At 58.3% G+C, this 20,660-nt stretch overlaps 7 protein-coding genes across 7 annotated transcripts; 4 read left to right on the top strand and 3 right to left on the bottom strand.

Annotated features, from left to right (window-relative positions):
- Window positions 1-1,319: 1,319 nt before the first annotated feature.
- Window positions 1,320-2,241, bottom strand: P884DRAFT_44466 (uncharacterized protein). The gene is made up of 2 exons (XM_069445897.1): window positions 2,161-2,241; window positions 1,320-2,110 (listed from the first exon to the last, which is right to left on the bottom strand). Exon 2 carries the CDS (start codon window positions 2,102-2,104, stop codon window positions 1,556-1,558), a length of 549 nt encoding a protein of 182 aa, XP_069295746.1. The 5' UTR covers window positions 2,105-2,110; window positions 2,161-2,241; the 3' UTR covers window positions 1,320-1,555.
- Window positions 2,242-2,841: 600 nt separating this feature from the next.
- P884DRAFT_205367 (glycosyltransferase family 62 protein) lies at window positions 2,842-4,806 on the top strand (the record flags this gene model as incomplete). Its single annotated transcript, XM_069438643.1, has 5 exons — window positions 2,842-2,948; window positions 3,104-3,807; window positions 3,892-4,211; window positions 4,269-4,364; window positions 4,441-4,806. 5 exons carry the CDS (start codon window positions 2,842-2,844, stop codon window positions 4,804-4,806), a joined length of 1,593 nt encoding a protein of 530 aa, XP_069295745.1.
- Window positions 4,807-5,839: 1,033 nt separating this feature from the next.
- On the top strand, window positions 5,840-11,182 carry P884DRAFT_205252 (putative ARF guanine-nucleotide exchange factor; the record flags this gene model as incomplete). The annotated part of the gene is made up of 8 exons (XM_069438638.1): window positions 5,840-6,284; window positions 6,347-8,964; window positions 9,032-9,321; window positions 9,372-9,714; window positions 9,784-10,178; window positions 10,248-10,354; window positions 10,429-10,817; window positions 10,931-11,182. 8 exons carry the CDS (start codon window positions 5,840-5,842, stop codon window positions 11,180-11,182), a joined length of 4,839 nt encoding a protein of 1,612 aa, XP_069295744.1.
- A 502-nt stretch (window positions 11,183-11,684) lies between these two features.
- P884DRAFT_261893 (uncharacterized protein) lies at window positions 11,685-12,014 on the bottom strand (the record flags this gene model as incomplete). The annotated part of the gene is made up of 1 exon (XM_069441611.1): window positions 11,685-12,014. One exon carries the CDS (start codon window positions 12,012-12,014, stop codon window positions 11,685-11,687), a length of 330 nt encoding a protein of 109 aa, XP_069295743.1.
- Window positions 12,015-12,063: 49 nt separating this feature from the next.
- On the top strand, window positions 12,064-13,848 carry P884DRAFT_205348 (uncharacterized protein; the record flags this gene model as incomplete). Its single annotated transcript, XM_069438642.1, has 2 exons — window positions 12,064-12,868; window positions 13,034-13,848. 2 exons carry the CDS (start codon window positions 12,064-12,066, stop codon window positions 13,846-13,848), a joined length of 1,620 nt encoding a protein of 539 aa, XP_069295742.1.
- Window positions 13,849-14,548: 700 nt separating this feature from the next.
- On the top strand, window positions 14,549-16,688 carry P884DRAFT_205606 (uncharacterized protein; the record flags this gene model as incomplete). Its single annotated transcript, XM_069438665.1, has 5 exons — window positions 14,549-14,645; window positions 14,768-14,881; window positions 14,971-15,117; window positions 15,210-15,688; window positions 15,945-16,688. The coding sequence occupies 5 exons, from the start codon at window positions 14,549-14,551 to the stop codon at window positions 16,686-16,688; spliced, it is 1,581 nt and encodes a 526-aa protein (XP_069295741.1).
- Window positions 16,689-16,987: 299 nt separating this feature from the next.
- On the bottom strand, window positions 16,988-20,389 carry P884DRAFT_301324 (SacI homology domain-containing protein; the record flags this gene model as incomplete). Its single annotated transcript, XM_069444846.1, has 1 exon — window positions 16,988-20,389. The coding sequence occupies one exon, from the start codon at window positions 20,387-20,389 to the stop codon at window positions 16,988-16,990; it is 3,402 nt and encodes a 1,133-aa protein (XP_069295740.1).
- Between the last annotated feature and the right edge of the window lie 271 nt (window positions 20,390-20,660).

Genomic DNA, 20,660 nt, shown 5'->3' with positions numbered 1-20,660 from the left:
CATGATCGGTCATTGAAAGCCAGCTAACTTTGATCGAGGTACCCGCAGGTTCTTTTCCACACTTCCCACCCATACCAATATATGGTGATCAGTCTTCCCAACTCGATGGTACGTTGGCACGCCGATGTTGAATTATTTCTCTACCCCACCCTGATGACAGAAGTCTATCCATTCAACGAAACGTACGTGCCAAGCCTTCCATCCGCACTCTAGCATCCTCGGATGTAATGACGAGTGGTGGTGTTGTTCCTTTGGGGACGTAATTAGGCTTCTGTTGTCTGGGTTCGGCATGCATCGTTATGGTGCATGCCGACTTGGACCGGCACGTAGGGCTGAGTTAAAACGGCTTTACTGAAATTGGATCTTTGACAATGCTCTGGCTGTTCCTGGTGGGTGTAGAATGCTAGCTGACACACCCAGGTTCATGTACTTCCAAGCCTCCGAGCGATCAGAGGCTATTGCATAGGTACTTCGTAGTGTAGGTAAGCGAAGGCATACCCAAACACGCCAGGTGGGTGTTGTGTTCGTAGTTTCACCAAAAGGGGATTTTTGCGGAAATGAGCCCCCGAACTTGTCAGTGCCGATAAAATAGCGATATGGTATTTTCGAAATGAGTCCTCTGGATGCCAATCCGCTGTTTCATCAAGAAATGGAATTGTGTGGTGCCCACCAATCGGTGACAGTTGCAGATTCGAAACACGATCGGACGGGCGATCTACAAGTGGTTGCCGTATGAAGAGATTGTGCTATATTATGCCCTTTTTTGGGAGATGGGCAACGTTTTCGCATTGGCGGCGGACGGATCAGTACTCCGTACACTACTCCGTACACCTCCTCCAGGATAAATAATCCTAGTGCGATACATGCCCCACAACTAACGCAAATCAGAAAAGTAGCCAAGAAGTCTAGGTACAATTAAAACAGTAGAAATTTCTATAGTACAGAAGTATCAATACCCAGTCTCCCCCCCCTGGTTTTCAATTACCTTTGCAAGCCGTCGGGGCATTAAGTGTGCCAGGCACTGAAGAAACTCAGGGGGCACTGCCTCCCACGCCTCCAGAACAGCTAGTCGAAGCCCTGTAAGGCTTAGCGATTGAACATCGTAGCGCTGTTCAAGCCAATCCTTCATCCAGTGCCATACATTCTCAATAGGGCTCAAATCTGGGCTTCGAGCCGGCCACTGTAGGACCTGGATTCCTCTACTCGAAAGGATATCCCTTGTTGACTTAGCTGCGTAGGGTGCTGCATTATCTTGTTGGAAGACAATATCACCAACCTCCCCTTGAACCTCTATACAAAATGTATAGACCAGAGGGACAATGTAATGTTGGTATTTCTGGGCTGTGATACCCCCGTACTCCTTCTCCCAGAAGAATAAGGGCCCCTTTTTCTTACCTACAAATAAACCCCAAAACATCCAGCCATGTGGCTTTTTACGGATAAGTGCCTAGGTCTCTGGATCTTCCATCTTATATATCGTAACCTATTGCTTCCACATTAGGTTATTCGTTGCCCAGGTTTCATCAGAAAAGAGGACTGTCTCCCAGTCCTATGGCTAAGGACGTAAGGATAGTTGCTCGCGTGCGAAGGCAAGTCGGGCATCCTTGTGTTTGACCGTAAGCTTAAGTTTCCTTGATCGTATTGCCCTTTTATATCCCATTGAGCGTAATGCTATCGTGATTGCCTGTATACTGAAGAGCTCAAAACCAGGGATATAGTACCGTAAATCGGCCCATGGAAGCTTTCTGTTCATCGGATCGGCACGAAGGAATTCTTCAAGTCGGTTCTTCTCGGGGGTCTTCAGAACAGGCTTTGCCCCCCTACGGTTCCGTCGGGGGGTCAGCGGGCCAGAAAGAGCATCTTGAACTTGGTGGTATGTCTTGCCAGTCGCTTGAGCAATACTCAAGTAATCCATCTTGCAATACTTGCGAAGAGCGCGTATCTCGATCTTTTCGTCCCGCGAAAGTGGCGTTAAGTGCCGTATATGTAGATCTGGGCCAGGGTGCTTGATTCCGGTCTTCTTGACTTGTAGGTAGTAGAATCGTTGCGCGGTTGGCGAATCGTATATATCGCTCTTGGAGTTAAGTAGAGTATAGATATCCATGTTGAACTGTAAATATTAGCTCAAATTCTGGCTCAAAAACTGGCTCGAATACTGACTTGAATACTGGTTCAAAAGTGGCTCAAAAACTAGCTCGAATACTGGCTCGAATACTGGCTGAACTTGACTGTGTTGACTGGCTTGGTTTGTCTGTAGATACGTCTTTGTGGGCTTGTTCTGGCTATTAACCTGGGGATTTTATCTGTAAGTACCTTTGTATAGAAAATTATTAGGAGAGTGACATGGTGTGATAATTGTGTAAGTGGCTTGCAGAAATACGAAGAAAAGTGGGGCAAGTATCGCACTAGGATTATTTATCCTGGAGGAGGTGTAGTCTGTTCGGTAACTAGTCGACCCCTGCCGCCGTCCCTTGGGCGCCCAAGCGTGGGACGTCCAGGGGTCCGGAAGAGCGCCAAGCCTTCTGGGGTGTCCTCCAGGTACGAAACGCCAACGGGCAGCCCACCGGATAGAGAGGTGGCCTACACACACCTCGAAAGCAAAGGAACACCTTTCCTTCATCAATCCTGTACGACGTCTTTGCGATTGCACCCCTACGACCGACAACCAGCCATGTGCTGACAGACGACGATCCTAGAAAAGACTATTTCCGCAAGCCTCGATTCGAGTTCCTCGCTCAATCTCGGAGCTGGTGCGCACGCCCGCTGTCGCCGCAGACGTATGCGCGTAAGGGGAAGCCTCCTGTCGGGTGCTGCACCTACTAGACCCTCCGTGCACGACCAATGCTCCCAATCGCATCAACGGGGTCCAAGGTGATCCCCCGCCATCATGTTGGCGGCTATTCGGATGGGTACCCGCGGGGCAAGACCTTCGACATCTCTCCTCACAGGTTCGCACCTTCTTGGCTCCTTGGCCCTCTCTGGATTGATGGTCTATTATTATTATTATTCTGCCTTTTTTTTTTTTTTTTTTTTTTTTTCGCCTCGATGGCATCTCTCGACTCACAGGTGTCGCTAACGTGAGGCCCCGTCGCCAACCCGGCAGGTACCAGCCCCGGAGCGCAAACTCGGTCCACCGCAGACGAGCCCAGTCGTTCGTGCGCCTCGGCATCGTAGCCGCGATCCTCTTCCTCCTTATGCTGTACACCATATCGCGCGGGTCGTCGTCGTCGTCTTCCTCGGGTGCTCTCTCCGTCCTGTCCCTGGGGCTCCTCTCCTCGGGCGACACCGACTTCGAGCTCGAGACGGTGCGCTACTACGACTTGTCCAACGTGCAGGGCACTGCGCGCGGCTGGGAGCGCGAGGAGCGCATCCTGGTGTGCGTACCCCTCCGCGACGCCGAGGCCCACCTGCCCATGTTCTTCTCGCACCTGCGCAACCTGACGTACCCGCACCACCTGATGGACCTCGCCTTCCTCGTGTCGGACTCCAAGGACAACACGCTCGGGGTGCTGACCGAGAACCTGGAGAAGATCCAGGCGTCCGAGGACGAGTCGATGCACTTTGGCGAGATCTCCATCATCGAGAAGGACTTTGGCCAGGTGGTGAAGCAGGACGTCGAGAGCCGCCACGGGTTCGCGGCGCAGGCGGGCAGGCGGAAGCTCATGGCTCGGGCGAGGAACTGGCTGCTGAGCGCGGCGCTGCGGCCGTACCACTCGTGGGTGTACTGGCGCGATGTGGACGTGGAGACGGCGCCGTTTACCATCTTGGAGGATTTGATGCGGCATAACAAGGACGTGATTGTGCCCAGTAAGTTCTCCTGAGGATGAAAAAAAAAAAAAGGGGGGGGGGGAGCTCTTGAGATATGGCTGCTGACAAGAGACCGAACTGCAGACGTCTGGCGCCCATTGCCGGAATGGCTCGGTGGAGAGCAGCCATACGATCTCAACTCCTGGCAGGAATCGGAAACGGCTCTGGCGCTTGCCGATACCCTTGATGAAGATGCCGTCATCGTGGAGGGCTATGCCGAATACGCGACCTACCGGCCGCATCTGGCGTACCTCCGTGACCCCTACGGCGATCCTGACGTAGAAATGGAGCTGGACGGTGTCGGCGGCGTGAGCATCTTGGCCAAGGCCAAAGTATTCCGCTACGGTGTGCATTTCCCGGCGTTTAGCTTTGAGAAACACGCCGAGACGGAAGGATTCGGCAAGGTAAGCCGGACACTGGAACCCTGGATGATCGGGGAGATGCCTAACTCGTGGCTACAGATGGCCCGGAAGCTGGGACTTTCAGTAATTGGGTTGCCTCATTACACTATCTGGCACGCGTACGAGCCCAGCGTGGAGGATATCAAGCACATGGAGGTACGTCTTTATCTTTCTCCCTGACTAAATCTGCGCGACCAAGACTGACACGCGCTAGCAATTGAAACGAGAACAGCTCGCTCAGGAACAAGCCGAGAAGGAGAAGGCAGAGAAGGCCAGGAAGATGAAGGAGTCCTTTAGCGATGCTACTGGGCAGTGGGAGAAGGACAAGGCAGAATTGCAAAACATGGCCACCCGAGAGAAGAAGAAGGAAGCTGCTGCTGCTGCTGCTGCTGCTGCTGCCGCCGCCGCCGCCGACGACGACGACGACAAAGCCGCCGACAACAAGGTCGACGCTGCCCCTGCAGCAGAGCAAGTGTCCAACGACAACGCGGGTGCGAAAGAGGGAGGTGGCAGGATGAAAGAGAAGGTCGTCGTCGAGGTGGACGGGGAGCTTGGTGGTGGAAACACAGGAAACTCAGGAAACGCAGGAAACGCATGACAGCGGGCATGCTGGCTGGTCTCTTTGGCTCGTCGCTTTTTCTCCTTGTTTTCCCTTCTTTGTTCAACATACAAGGGGGCCGGGGCACGGTCCTCCTGGTCATGGAGTGGTGCATTCGTTACTCGTCGGATCGGGGTGGCAAGACAAAAGGGAGCAACATTAATACAGTCGTGTACAACTAGAACTCATGGATGGGGCGTTTTGGGTTGGCTTAGACGATCGATCACGGCTGGATCATGGAAATACATGCAGTCAGGAAGAGAGAAGGGAGCAAATCAGCTGCACTCGGCTGCCCTATTTCCTAACGGGTCTTTTGGGCGCCGTCTTCACATAACATCTCGAAGAACACACACCGTGATGGTAAGTGTTGCTGATCTTTCCCTTGATCACTAGGGTTGGTGTCGGGTTGATGAGGGGGGGGCTCTCAGTTTCGCTCGGTGGGGCCGCAGTGTTTGTATTTGCAGTGTACGGAGTACGGATTACGGATACTTAGTGTACGGCTCTTCCATAACTACTGCGTATGGGGCGGCGCCTATGTTTAGCCGACCGAGGGCTACCGAGTTCCACGGCCCTGATTGGCTCGAACCCCAGCAAACTGTCCCGCGAGAGGATGCAACAGGGGATATCCGTAGATAGGGAAGCTCCATCATGGAAACTTGCCTTGCGAAGGTGGCATTCACGGTCTCCACGACTTCGAGGACTGACACGTTTTTGTAGTCCGTTCGATAGGAGGAATCTCCTCAGCTGTAGCAAGAATATTTTATGAGAACCGCTTGGATAGGCAGGGCTGGTCCGGAGCGTTGGAGCTTTTAGTTTTTTATTTATTTATTTTTTTTTTCGGTTTACATTTTCTTTGCCCAAACCTTGGCACCGTCACAAGGACATCTTGGCCCCATCACCTTCCGCGCAACGCCCTCGCCATTCCTGGGCAACGGTTCTGAGCTCTTCCTTCCGACACCGAAGGGAGACGACAAAAAGCACTCCCCGCCCCTCGAAGAAGCGCCGGTGCTAGGAAAAACGCGGCTCCTTCAGCATGAGCCGGGATGCGCAGCTCGCCGCGCCCATGGATCCGGCCGTCGCAACCAGCACACTCGGGACCTCAACCCCCCGGCGGAACCCTCCTCTGCTGTCCTCGCGCATGCAGTACCGGAGTCGCCCCGTCTCGGTAGCAATCGACCCGGTATCTCTCGTCATATCAGAATGCATATCCATCACCTCGGCGATTCAGAAACACGCCCGGTCCCCGCACTCGTCCGTCTCGGCCATCCTCGGCGGCAGTCCTAATCTCATCCAGCTCGTCCCGCCGACCACCGGCGGGCGCCGCGCGCGAAAGTCGTCTGCTGATGCCGCCGCCGACGGCGCCGCCGATCTTGCCGTGAACCGATGGGGCCTGCGCGGGAAGAAGGGCAAGAGCATGCAGGACAACCCGCTGATCTCCGGGTTCGGGAGGCTGCGCCAGGAGCTGGCCGGAGTCAAAGGTACTTGGGCCGGCACGGGAACGGGCAGGGCAGGGCACATTGACGCTGACGCGCCTTCTCAGACATATACAGATTCGACTCCCTCGTGCTGCTCTATCCCTTCCTCCAGATCATCCAGGCCAAGGGCACCGCTGCCCCCGTCACCATCCTCGCGCTGAGAGCGATCCAAAAGTTCCTCGCCTACGGTTTCGTCTCCCCGGTCTCCCCGCGCTTCGCCCTCGCCATGCAGTCTCTCTCCGCGGCCATCACCCACTGCCAGTTCGACATAAGCGACTCGGCGCAGGAGGAGGTGGTTCTGCTCATGATCCTGCACCTGATGGAGGACATGCTGTCCGGGCCGGGCGGAGACATTCTCAGCGACGAGAGCATTTGCGACATGATGGGGCGCGGTCTGACCATCTGCTCGCGCCCTAGGTTCTCCGAGGTGCTTCGCCGGACTGCCGAGGCGTCCATGGTGCGCATGGTGCAAATCATATTCGAGGACCTGAAGCACCTCGAGGAGGAGGCCGGCGAAGAGAGCGAGGCCCTGGACCGACAGACCAGCGGGGACATGGACTCGGTCAACATGGACCCCGCCGCCAACGGGACCGACGTTCCGGCGACGGGGCCAGAGGCGGCCGACGCCGCCGAGGCTCCTGCCGCGGCTCCCAGCGACGGTGGCGCGGCTCCCGGCGAGGCGGCAGCCGAACCCGCCGGTGCCCCGAGGCCGTCATCAAGCTCGGCGCAGGAGAGCAGCCGCTCGGAAACACCCAGGAGCCCCGACGCGGACGCGAGTAGGCCGAGCACCAGCTCGGCAGCCACCGAGAGCGCCTCATCGGTCGACCTCCGCCCGTACTCTCTGCCGTCCATCCGGGAGCTGTTCCGGGTGCTCGTGAGCTTTCTCGATCCCCACGACCGCAAACACCCCGATCAGATGAGGGTCATGGCCCTGCGCATCATCCACGTGGCGCTCGAAGTAGCAGGTCCGTCGATCGCCCGGCATCCGGCCCTCGCGTCGATTGCCGAAGACCAGCTCTGCCGCCACCTCTTCCAGCTCGTGCGTTCCGACAACATGGCCGTGCTTCACGAGGCTCTGATAGTGGCCGGCACGCTGCTCTCAACCTGCCGGGGCGTGCTCAAGCTGCAACAGGAACTCTACCTGTCCTATCTCGTGGCCTGCTTGCATCCGGCAGTGGAGATCCCGCGCGAGCCCGGCATCGACCCGAGTCTCTACTCCGGTATCCCGCAGTCGCCCAAGTTGGTCAAGCCATCACCGTCGCAACCGAGCAGCGGCCGTTCCACTCCCGTGGCCGTCAAGGACCGCCAGAAGCTCGGGCTAGAAGGCGGCGCTCGCAAGCCGGACGCCAGGCAGGCCATGGTGGAGAATATCGGCATGCTCGCGCGCATGCCCACCTTCATGACCGAGCTGTTCGTCAACTACGACTGCGACGAGGATCGCGCAGACCTGTGCGAAGATCTGGTCGGGCTGCTGGCTAGGAACGCCCTGCCCGATTCGGCCACCTGGAGCACCACCAGCGTTCCGCCTCTCTGCCTGGACGCCCTCCTTCGCTTCATACAGTTCATCGCCGAGAGGTTGGACCAAGCCCCCGAGACTGAGGGATACCCTGACCCGGCAGCGCTGCGAGAGAGGCGGCGCAGGAAGAAGCTCATCATCAAGGGCACCAACAAGTTCAATGAGAACCCCAAGGGCGGGCTCGCCTACCTCCAGGAGAAGGGCATCATCGAGGACGCCAGCGATCCGACTTGTGTCGCCAGGTTCCTTCAGGGTACCTCCAGGATCAACAAGAAGATTCTCGGCGAGTTCCTGTCCAAGAAGGGCAACGAGCCCATCCTGGATGCCTTCATGAACAGGTTCGATTTCACCGGCAAGCGGGTTGACGAAGCGCTCCGGGTCATGCTGGAGACTTTCAGGCTTCCCGGGGAGTCGGCATTGATCGAGCGCATCGTCAACTCGTTCACCGAGAAGTATTGCTCTAGTTCAGTCCCCGAAGGAGTGGCGAACAAGGACGCCGTCTTCATCCTCACGTACGCCATCATCCTCCTCAATACGGATCAGCATACTCCGACGCTGAAGAACAGGGCCCGGATGACGTTCGAGGACTTCTCTCGAAATCTCCGTGGCCAGAACGACGGGAAAGACTTCCCTACGGACTACCTGCAGGACATCTTCGACACCATCAGGACCAACGAGATCATCCTGCCGGATGAGCACGACAACAAGCACGCGTTCGATTACGCCTGGAAGGAGCTGCTCCTGAAGACCGACGAAGCAGGCCCGCTGGTGCTCTGCGACACCAACATCTACGATGCCGACATGTTCGCCACGACATGGAACCCCATCGTTTCCTGCCTCTTCTTCGTCTTCATGTCCGCCACCGACGACACCGTCTATGCGCGCGTCATCACCGGCTTCGACGAGTGCGCTCGCATCGCGACCAAGTACGGCAACTCGGAGGCGCTAGACGAGATTATCTACCGGCTGAGCTACATCTCGACGCTCGGCAACGAGGCGCTCTCTAATACGTCGCTCAACACGGAGGTGCAGGTTGGGGACAACAGCGTCATGGTCAGCGAACTGGCGGTCAGGTTCGGCCGGGATCTGCGCCCCCAGCTGGCGACGCTGGTACTGTTCCGTGTCATTACCGGCTCGGAGCATGTCATCAAGAAGAGCTGGAAACATGTGAGTTGCCGACCCTTACCGAGCCCCTTATAGGAGCAGCCGTTCGTGCTGACTGACCGGGACACAGATCATCCGCATCTGGCTCAACCTCTTTGTCAACTCGTTGATACCCCCGTTCTTCTCTACCGAGTCCGACAAGCTCGATCTGCCGCCCATCCCATTGCAGCCGCCGTCGCAAGTGATTGACCGCGGGGCGAAGCAGAGCGAGACTGGCTTCTTCTCGGCGTTCACATCGTACATTTCGAGCTACGCGGCCGACGACCCTCCCGAGCCGTCGGACGAGGAGCTGGAGAGCACGTTATGTACTGTGGATTGCGTGAACCAGTGCCACATGGGCGCCGTGTTTGCCAATGTTGCGTAAGCGCTCCCAAACCCTCCCGTAGGGTCTCCTACCTGACGTTTCCTAGGCACCTTCCCGGCCGTAGTCTCGAGGCGCTGGTGGATGCTCTGCTAGAGCAGATTCCAGAAGACAGCGGGCCTTCGGTAATCACGGTCAAGGCGGAAAATATCCCGCCGTCCCCGGCCAATGGCCAGAAAGCCAGGCAGAGCAACGCGCTCTACGATCCCGGCCTGGTCTACGTTCTCGAGTTCTGCACCGTGCTGGCCCTCCGCGACAACGCCACCGTCGAGTTGCTCGGAAAGCGCGTGGTGGAGGCCATTCAAACCATCCTGAGGGACGTCCCTCGCTATCACCCGATTCTGATCGAGCGGGCCACCTTTTATCTCTTCAGCTTGCTCCAGGCGAGCTACGTAAGTCTCTTGGACGCCCCCCTCGCTGCGTTTCGGAGAGCGTTCGGCTAACCATAACCGTCAACCCAGGACTATGATTACGTCCGGGTCCCCATCCTCCTCCACACCGTCTCGAGCTTCCCCAAGGACACCCTGGTCAAGGCCTCAAGCCTCGTGCTCCGTGGCCTCAGGCTCTGCACCGAGAAGCCTTGCCCGCTGCGGAACGAGATCATGACCTCGCCCGATTTCTGGGTCATCCTGCAAACCCTTGCTCCGATTCCTGACGCGGCGCCCGCCGTGTTTGAGATCCTCGAGAACGGCGTCTCGGGAACGCCGTCGGCCATCATGGCCGACAACTACGAGGCTGCGCTCGCGCTGCTGAACGAGTTCGCCTCGATGGCGAGTGTCGGGGCCGTCGCGGAGCAGCAAAACGATCGGAAGCAGGGGCGGAAGGGCGGGCGGCCTGGGAAGCCTGAGAAGCCGAGGTGGGTTCTTCCGGAAGATGGCGTTTCAGGGGGGGGCTGTTGGTATTGCTGACACGAACAAAATCACAGCGAGAACGCCGTTGTCGAACGCGGCGTCAAGGCGCTGAATAACATCTACCGCATGACGGAGCGTATCCCCCATCTCATGAAGCAATCTCACCTGGAAAGCAGTGAAGGTGGGTTGATCATAGCTCTCCTCGCTTTCCCGAGCCTCGCTTCTGCGCGTACGGATCTCTAACATCGGCTACAGCCTGGTCGGCCTACTGGCTTCCCGTGTTCCGGGCGCTCACGACACAATGCACCAACCCGTGCCGCGAGATCCGCCACCTTGCCTTCAACTCGCTGCAGCGGTCGCTCCTGTCGCCCGACCTGACGTCGTCCGAGGAGGAGCACTCGGAGTGGACGGCCATCTTTGGCGAGGTCCTGTTCCCGCTGATCCTGCGCCTGCTCAAGCCCGAGGTCTTCTCGTCGGACCGCGACGGCATGAGCGAAACGCGCGTGCAGGCGGCCTCTCTGCTGTCCAAGGTATTCTTGCAGTACCTCGTCATGCTGTCCGAGTGGGATGGCATGCTGGATTTGTGGATCAAGATCATTGAGATCATGGATCGGTTGATGAATAGTGGGCAGGGTGATAGCTTGGTAAGTCCACTGATCCGCTTTTTTTTTTTTTTTTTTTTTTTTTTTTTTTTTTTTTTTGTAATTCGGGGTTGCGTAACAAGTACGGGATTGTGATTAACCGGCCCGCCGCGCAGGAGGAGGCCGTCCCCGAGAACCTCAAGAACGTGCTGCTCATCATGTCGACCAACGGGTACCTCGTGCCGCCAAGCAAAGACCCTTCGAAGGAGGAGCTGTGGAATGAGACGTGGAAGAGGATTGACCGGTTCCTGCCGAATCTGAGGGCGGATCTCGCACTGGAGGAGGAGCCTGTGGTAGAGGCGACGGCGACGGCTACAGCACCGGCGGAAGAAGCAGGGGGTGCGGCAGCACCAGCGGAGGCACCATGAGGAGACGGGGAGAGAGAGAGAGAGAGAAGGGGGGGGGGGGGGGGGGGGGGGGGGGGTGGGGGGGTTTGGCTTGGAAGTGGAAGCGATACCAGAACGGTGTGTAATTGTGCTCTGAGCATGTCTTATCTATCCGCTCAGGGCAGCACTTGCTATAAACTTGGCTGGGATGGATATTCCCGGACCATCAAGCGCGCCAGAGCCGAATAGGATTATCGGTTCAGATGTGTACACAAAGACATGTGCCTCGTGTGCCAGTTTGATTTTTGAGTCACGGCTGGTTTGTTGGTTCACCCCTGATGAAGGCCTCGAGGTTGAGACAGTGTGAACCGAACGGTGTCATGGACACTTTTGTACTGTGCTGCCTTTTTTCGGCCTGGTGAACTATGATGTCGGGATTCTCTTTTTTAACTTATGTACAGAGTGCGGAATGATTCACTGGAAAGTCACCAGGTTGATGCCTCCACCGAGTGGAAATAATCCGTACAGCTGCACGAATACCAAGTTAGATTCTGAGCCCCGGAAACCCGATCGAAACCTTGGGAAAGCACGAGTCATCGCTGAGAAGAAATTCGGGAATTAAAAAAAAGAAGTTGTAAAACAAAAAACAATGAGCGGCACATGAACACAACAACTTCTCAAGCACGCAAATGTTAACTCGTCTGATCCGACTGAGAGCACTCCGGATGTCAAGCCCACTTACTCCCAGGAAGCGCAAGTTTGACCAGACCTCCATCCCGGCCCAAGCCGCCGTCGGGAGGCCTCTCACCACAGCTCCCCAACCTGCACCCCAAGCCGCAACCCCAACCATAATAAGCACGAGCACAACAAGCATACCCACAACCAAGACTACGGCCGCCATTGCGATGACGACTACGTCCGCCATGGTCGCCGCCAGCAACCCACGCCCCACCATCCCCCTCACCCTCACCCTCACCCCGCGGGAAGAACAACTCAGAGCTCTGCTCCTGGGCGCGGCCAAATTCATCGACGACCGGGACCTTGGATCCTCCCGGGAAAGCGCACCACCGCCGGGGCGGGAGCCGCTGGTGCTGCGGTGGGCAGGAGGTTGGGTGCGCGACAAGCTGCTGGGGACGGAGTCGCACGACATCGACACGGCCATCAACGCCATGACGGGGGAGGCGTTTGTGGACGGGCTGCGGGCGTACTGCGACGAGCCGGACCGGCGGGAGCGGCACGGGCTGCGCGCCGAGGACGTCGGGCGCCTGCACACGGTGCCGCGCAACCCGGACAAGTCGAAGCACCTGGCCACGAGCACCATCCGCCTGTGCGGGCTCGACGTCGACTTTGTCAACCTCCGCCGCGAGACCTACACGGAGGAGAGCCGCAACCCGACCGTCGAGTTCGGCACCGCCGAGGAGGACGCCCTCCGCCGCGACGCCACCGTCAACGCGCTCTTCTACAACCTGCACACCGGCCAGGTCGAGGACCTGGTCGGCGGCCTGGCCGACCTCGGGCACCGCCTGATCCGCACCCCGATGGAGCCGCTGCAGACCTTCCTCGACGACCCGCTGAGGGTGCTGAGACTGGTGCGCTTCGCCAGCCGCCTGGGCTTCCGGATCGACCGTGCCGCCGAGGAGGTCATGGCGGACGAGAGGGTGCTCGGTATGCTCAAGGTCAAGATCTCGAGGGAGCGGATCGGGGTGGAGCTGGAGAAGATGCTAAAAGGTAAGATTTTTTATATTATTATTATTTTTTTTCCGGACACAATCAACAACAGAAAAAAAAAAAGACGCACCATCTCGACTTTCCAATCGTGTCGACGCGCGCTCGCGCATTCCTGCCCGAGTGCGGAGAGATGTTGGAGGAGGCGGAAACTGACAATCTTCGCAGGCAAACGGCCCGTCGAGGCGCTGCGCCTGATCGATAGGCTCGGGCTCTACCACGCCGTGTTTACGGATCCCGAGCGGGCGGACATGCCCAAGCCGGAGACGGCGAGCTGGAAGTCGGCATACGAGTGCTTGGATTTCCTCGAGGTAAACAAAACCCCCGGCTCCATCTACGACCTGCTCGTCACCAGCGAGGAAGCACGGTACTACGGCTGGGCCTTGGCGACCCTCACCCCCTGGGAGCAGCTGCCGGACGATCCGCCGCTGAGCTCGGGGAAGCCTGCGCTGCCGCTCCCGACGCAGGCGGCCAGGGAGGGCTTCAAGGCGCCCAACAAGCTGAGCGACGTAATCACGGCTGCGCACCGCCACCGCCCGGCCATCCTGCGGCTGAGGGACGTTGTCCGGGACAGGAGGGAGGGCCTCGATGAGCGGGACCGGTTCGGCATGGCCATCAGGGACTGGGACAGCCGCGGCGGCAACTGGCGGCTGCAGGTGCTGTTCGCCATCCTCGTGGACCTGGCCGAGCGCGTCGCGCCGGCAGGCGGGAAGGGAGGAAGCGCCTCCCGGGAGGACGTGCTGGCCGAATGGCAGCAGTTTCTCGACCACCTCGTCGAACTGGACGTGATGAACGCTCCCTCGATCAAGCGGCTGGTCGACGGCAAGATCCTGGCCAAGGAGCTGGGGGTCAGGCCCGGGAGATGGACGGGGCCGGCCCTGGACGTAGCGCTGGCATGGCAGTTGCGGAACCCGGGGGTCGAGGACCCGGCAGGGGCCATCGAGGAGGTGCGGCGCAGAAGAGAGGAATTGGGCATTCCTTAGACCATAACTACGTAAAACACGGCTCGGGGGGTTATGATTTGTCCAAACTCAGGTCACACTCAAGCAATGGTGATGGAAGTAACAGAATCGGGGATTCGGGTCCCCTTTTGGCTCCTATTTTCTCTCTCTCTCTCTCTCTTTTTTTTTTCTTTTCCTGTGTTCTTATTCTGTGTACGAGATTCGCTCCAAGCGAGCGTCGCTGCGCGCCTTGCTTAAAACCTGGAAGTTTCTCGCTTTGCATTCGAACAAGTGAACTCCATTGAAGTAGATGTTTCGGGCGTGCATGAAAGACTGGGCAACCCGCCTCAGGTCTGCAGTGGGTTAAGTTCTGTATTACGACATACTAGGTTCCTTTAGGTCGGATGAGCCTAAGGCCGCCCGACTCGGGTGTTCAGGCACTGCACACTGCACGGAAAGAAGGGTAAGGAGGGTCAGGTTGCCTCAGCCACTAAAGTTACAGTGGGCTTCAGCGCTTACTTGCCGTGCCAGGGTAGAAAATAGCGGAGCCCCGAGCCAGAGCCCAAAGGCTCCAGAACCGCGGGGCAGTCACAGTAGGTGGGGCTTGAATCTGACCTCGACAACCATCGATTGCTGCTCCTTGACATTGCAAAGCCCGATCCTGGGCATGGTGCGGACCCGCATTTGATATTCTTCTGGGCCTCTGTCGAGTCATTGTATTTACCTCCTCGAGGACCAAAGGATGTCGTGGTTCGAGCGAATCGCAGCAGAAGCAGCGCACGTCGAGAAGAAGAGCGAGGGGACGACTCCTCAGGAAGTCGCCGACAAGCTTGCTCAGCGTACGTTTGTCAAGCCAGCACCGCCCCCGAGATATGAGCACATATATATATATATATATATGATGATATGTATATACTCGTGCATTGAAACGCTGCTGCTGACCAGTGACACGTCCGCACAGATGTTCCTCAGTCCTTCACTCTGCGAGAGCTCGCGGATGCCACGAGAGAAGTGCTCGGCCAAGCTCGTGCATCGAAACAAAGGGTGAGGACAAAAAAGACACGCTTACCCGATGGTCAACCACAAGACAGGGGGGAATTGGTCGAACGAACTGACTAACTGAATCGTTCGTTCGTAAGAGGGAAAAGGCCGGGACTTGCCTAGTCTCACTTCTTGCTTGCCTGCGCTGCGAGGACCGAATCGCCCACGGAGCTGCCGCAGACGACGAGGACGCAGTCAAGGAGCTCGCGCTGGGCGTGGCAAATGTCATCGCGCCCGTGGCCACCCAACACGAGGAACCGGATGAGACCGGTCAACAGACCGAGTGTATGCTTCGGTTGCCTTCCCTTCTATCCCCGACTCCTCTAGCGTCTGTCTGTCTTACTCACCTCAGCTGCTCACAGTATCGGGCCAAGAGCTGCTCCAGCGCAGCGAGGAGTTCTCTGAGCAGTGCCGGGATCTGGCAGTCCCCGGCGTCGAAACCCTCGAAGCGCTCGTGAAGCGAACCGCCAGCCCGGTGCGGCTGGATGACGAGGTCCTGCTCACCCTCCTCGCCTACACCGACGAGACGCGACCCCAGCGGCCGAGCACGGAGACCAGGGCGACCGCCGACAGACTCCTGCAGCAGCAGCTACTCGGCGTCCCGGGAGCGCCTACCAAGGAGCAGTTCATCACCGAGACGGTCCTCCAGACCTTCCTCCGCCCGCTCTTCTCCAAGTCCAAGCCCTCCACCATCACGGCCTCGGGCCGCAAGGCCGAGTACGTCGATGGCGCTGCCAGCCGGGCCGAGAGCATGCCGGATGACACGGCCCAGACGAAGCCGTGGAAGTTCACCGACCTGCGAACCATCCCTGCGGTAGGATGGGCGGTGCGCGAAGCAGATGTAAGTTTATTTATTACCCCAGCAGTCGTAACTCTTCTGGACTCTCCGGGACGGACTCGAACAGAACGGAATCAAAAGGGGTATCTCTTTGTGAACCACTTATCTAAGAAAAAAAAAGAAAAAAAAAGAAAAAAAAAGAAAAAAAAAGAAAAAAAAAAGAAAAAAAAGAAAAAAAGAAAAAAAAAGAAAAAAAAAGAAAAAAAAAAGAAAAAAAAGGGAACACGCGCTAATTACTAATGCCAACTGACCGACTCAGACCCAACTCATCGCCAAGCACTGGCCCCTCTTCATCCCCGTCCTGCTCACCCTCGTCGACGACATCGCCACGTCCGTCCGCCGCCGTGGCCTGCTCATCCTGGCAGACTTCCTCGGCAAGATGCCCGACAGGACCCTACACGACACGGGGCTGGCAAAGGTGTTCGAGGACGCCGTCTTCCCGACCCTCGCCTTCCTCCCCGGCCTGACACCCGAGCAAGAGTCGGTAGAGCTGCTCGGCCCGGCGTACCTCGCACTGCGCAGACTCGCGGATAAGCAGCCTGCGGTGGGGAAGGACGGGATCGCGGGGGCACCAAAGAACACGCTGCTCGACAAGATGCTTCGCGAAGGGGTATTCATGGGATATTTTCATGCCAAGGAGCATGTCAACATCGTGGAGGTGCTGTGTCAGCAGACAGAGACGATACTGAACGAGATGGGCGTGCATGCGGTGAAGCATCTCAAGGTGAGCTCCCCAGCTCTCTCTGCTTATTTGAGGGCCCCGAACTCACATCGGCGTTCCCCTCCCCTCCCTTCAGGATCTCGTACCCATGTGCTCGGCAATAATGACAGACCCTTTCGCCCCGGTTGCCCCCAAGGTGCTCCTCTCGGCCATCAAGGCCTTGCAGGCAGTCCTCGCCAACTGCTGGCCACGAATCCCTGGCTCGCCGTGGCAAGACGAAATCATCAACGCCCTCGTCCTGTGCTGGTTACATGTGACCGAACACGATCGCCATCCAAGTAGCGAAATCCACACCCAGCTCGAGAAAGAACTGCTCACCACGTCCAAGGTGCTGGCAGCCGTGCTCAAGACGGCCGAGGGCGAGGGCGAGGGCGGGGCGGCGATCGAGCTCTCGTCGCACACCGCGCCGCTGGTGGAGAAGGACCCCCGCCTAGCTCCGCTCTTCTTCTCGTCCAGCTAGCCGAGCTCCTCCTCTTCGGCCCAGTCCGAGTCGGACTCCCCTCCGCGGACTCCCCGCCCCACGACTCGGCATCGCAGCAGCCACCAGCGCCAGCGGGAGCAGACAGCGCCGACGGCAACTCCTAATCCACCGGCTGCTGTTTGAACAGGCTCTTTCCCCTCAGCCACTTCCGATACGCCTTGTACCGCTTCTTGAGCGCGTCCTCCTCGGTAACGGTCAGCGGGTTCTCCGGCAGCCTCACCGTCTCGGCGTACAGCACCCAGTCATCCTCCACCGCTTCCCCTTGATATATCCCACCGATCCTGGCAAAAGTTTCGGCACCAGCACCGCCTGTGCCATTACCCCCCCTTCCTTTACTCCCCCCCTTGAGCCCCTCCCTGCCCTCTTCACCGTTACCACCACCAACAAGAAGAAGAGAAGAAGGGTCAAGGTAGTCTCCCACCGCCCGCCCCAGTCCCTCCTCCTTCCAGGCGCCGTTCACGTACTCGATATACTCGGGTTCGATTTCGTCTTCTGCGGGCAGCAGCGACCTGGGCGACGAGGAGACCACCAGCGGCAGGTTTTGCGGGTGGGCGACGTAGCGCGCGTAGTCGGCAGCCTCGGCAGCACTGACAGTCGGGTTAAGCGAGTCGCGCACGACCTGGGTGAAGGTCTGCTGGGCGGCCCGCGACTTCTCGAGAGCTGTTTGGTGCGGCCTCTTCTCTTCCTCTTCTTGATCGTGCGCTGGCTGACCTTTTTCTGCAGTCGCTAGGTTGGCAGATATGTGGGCGGCGGACTGGCGGTGAGAACGATGGCTATCGTTGTGATGATTGAAGTAGTGGCGGGAGGCGTCGTCGATGCTGTTGTTGCGGCTGTGATAGTGATGGCTCGAGCTACTCGGGTGGCGGTGGTGGTAGGGAGAGCCAGGGCGATCGTGTGACTGGGTTCCATCGGGTGCGTTCTTTTCGTGCAGCCAGCGGTGGAGGGACATGCGGCCATTGTTGGAAGCGGTACGTGTATGGGACGGCGACTTCTCGTTGACGAACGATGATGTCTCGGCGTCATCGGCCGTGCGGGCGAGGTCTTGCGGCGCAACGGCGGTCGTGTCCTTCCTTGCCTTCTTCTTATCGTGAACGTCGCTATCGGCTTCCGTTCGCACGCGAAACGGACTGAGGTCATAGCGGCCGTCCTGGGTCGACTTGAGGGGTATGTATTTGATGGTCGAGTTCATCTTGTAAGGGAACATCTTGGGAAAGGAAGAGAGGGTAGACGGACGGTAGTATTCCAGCCAGTAATCGTCATAGGCCGAAACCGGGTTGTTCTTGGATGCCCGCGGGATGGTCGGATATGGTGGAATCACGCGCTCCTTCAAGAACTCGGGGGTGTACCAATGAATGTAGTCCCGTTTCCGCTTTTCCAACCACGTCCTGGGATCCTCGTGATGGAGGTAGTAGTCGGTGGCAAGGTCCCACAGCATGGGCTGTCCCTGAGCGAAGATGTAGTTGCCTAGGAACAAGTTGTAAGCCTCTTGGCGCTGTCCATCCAGGAAAGAGTTGTGGTAGTAGCGCTTGAAGCTCTCGATCATGTCGCGGGAATGACTGGTCCATTGGTTGATCTTGCGGTAGGTCTCCATCGTGTTGACCAGTTGCGACCCGCCGTACTGCACCGCGATGGTGTCGCCGTGGTCGTGATACATGTGAGTGAACAGGTTGACGGCGTCGGTGTCGTATTCTACCGTGGTATCCCCTAGGATGCCGAGGGCGTGCAGCTGGTAGCCGAGCGCCCTCTTTCCGATGACGAACTGGGCCGCATTGGTACGGTCCAAGCAGTCGATGCAGTTTGTCCGCGCGACGCCGTTCTGCACCCGGATCGGGCTGGTGTGGCCGTCCCCGTTCTGGAAGAAGCCGGTCGTGTTCAGGACCTCCTCGGCAATGCTCTCGAGCGTCCCGATCACGTCCTGATCGCGACTCTTGGCGGCGCGCGACATGTCCCAGGCTCGGTAAATGATCTTCTTGTCGGCCGGCAGGAACTGGTTGAGATAGGCGATTGCGCGGGTGTACTCCTCCAGCAGCTTGCTCTCGCGCGGGGTGCGCTCACGCGCCTTGATCAGATTCAAGACGTAGATGGGCGCCCCGTACCGCTCGAAGAGATTGTCAAAATGCAGCGCGGCGGCCGAGTAAAAGGGATCTACCAGGTTCAACTCTATCGGCGGCTTCGGGGTAACCCCCGTGTTGTCCTGTGTCCAATGGAGCGGGATGGAGCCGCGATGCTGCAAGTAAGAGGTGTATGCAGGGCTGGCGAAGAACTTGGGGCCCGGCGCGTGGAACGAGGTCGTTAGGGCCTCGGACACGATCTGCTCCGTCTCGACATCGTTGGCGACGTATCCCAGGTCGTTAGCACCCCTCTTTAGAAACCTGGCGCCGGCGAAGAAGCGGCTGCGTCGCGCAATGATGGTTATGTGGGCAGTCCTCCCGTACACGGACACGGCGGCCTGGTCGATGTAGCCATGGATAATGGGACGGCACCAGTCAAACGGGGCGTTGAGTGCCTTGACGGCCGGCTGGAGCAAGTGATGGTTCCAAACGAACATGGTGTTCAAGTCGTCGTCGGCAGAGCAGGGACTGCCGTTGAGCAGCGAAGCTCTCTCGCGCGCGACGTTGTGCTGCAAGCTGCGGGTGATGTCGTACGAGTAGCTGTAGTAAAACGAACGAGTCAAGTCGAGGTGGTTGAGAATGCCCAGGAAGCGCGACTCCTCGGTGTTGCGCTGGTCTGCCTTGAAGTTGGGCGACGTCAGAGGGATCAGCTCGGTGCCGTCGATCTGGTAGACATAGTGGCCGCCGAGCATGGCGACCGTGCTCTTCTTTGTGATCATCAGCATGTAATACGGGCCGGTGAACTTGATGAAACCCAGCAGACCCCACGTGGTGCACCGCAGCTTGAGCCCACCCGTGCCCTTGTTGCCGTCGTCTATGGTGTCGAGCAGTTGATTCATGTCCTTCTGGGTATACACGGTCTTGTCCTCCGTCATGCTCAGTTCCGAGGCGTCATCGTTGGTGCGGTCAATCTTGAGGATGCGGTAGCGCTTCTCGGTCACGTCGCCGCCGACGATATAGAAGCGGCTCGCCGTCTCATACAGGCTGAACCGGTGCATCCTCTGCTTGGGTTTGGGCCGCCGCCCCGGGCCGCTGCCGACCCCCACGCGCTCTTCACTATCTTCGTCGTCCACTGACTTGGCCAGACCCGGGCGGGACTGCGGATCGGGACTTGAGGTGCGAAGAAACGGCCGGGCAACGGCGGGCTCGTCTTCATCATTGTCGTCCCCAACCCCGCCAGGGCCTGCTCGGGAGGGGGCCGAGGCCCCGGACGCGATCGAGTCCGCGTCTGCGCCGGCATTGTTGTGCAGGGGCGGAAAAACGGGCTCGGATGTGTCTTTGGATTCTGGAATGCGTTGAGGGATGTCTTGACGGGGAGGCGACGCATCCGACGGGGGCGCTGCGGCGATGGCGTTGACGCTGGCAAGCTCCGTTTCGACCGTGTCAGCCATGCTGGTCGGTCAGCTCCGAGCTCTTAAACTCCCATATGTTGGCGGTCAACATTCGTCGAGCATGCGGCCACCAGATGCCGTCTGCAATACCTAGATAGGTATGCTCTGACTTGAATCCGATTGGGAGCGCCGTTGGTGACGACAACGGGCGGGAAGAGTAACCAACCCCACAGTATGCAGTGGGCAAGTTAGCGGTGTAACGCTGGGGCAACTACCCAGACCCCACCCCACCTTGTTGTGCTATGTTAGCTGAGGTAACTACAGAGTAAGG

The sequence above is a fragment of the Thermothelomyces heterothallicus genome (assembly GCF_042370625.1).
Source record: "Thermothelomyces heterothallicus CBS 202.75 unplaced genomic scaffold P884_scaffold_19, whole genome shotgun sequence".
In the NCBI taxonomy this organism is placed as follows: domain Eukaryota; kingdom Fungi; phylum Ascomycota; class Sordariomycetes; order Sordariales; family Chaetomiaceae; genus Thermothelomyces; species Thermothelomyces heterothallicus.
This window is presented reverse-complemented; position numbering and strand designations above follow the sequence as displayed.

Coding starts and splice junctions, on each gene's coding strand:
- P884DRAFT_44466 (XM_069445897.1), bottom strand. CDS start 2,104: ATGGATATCTATACTCTACTTAACTCCAAGAGCGATATATACGATTCG.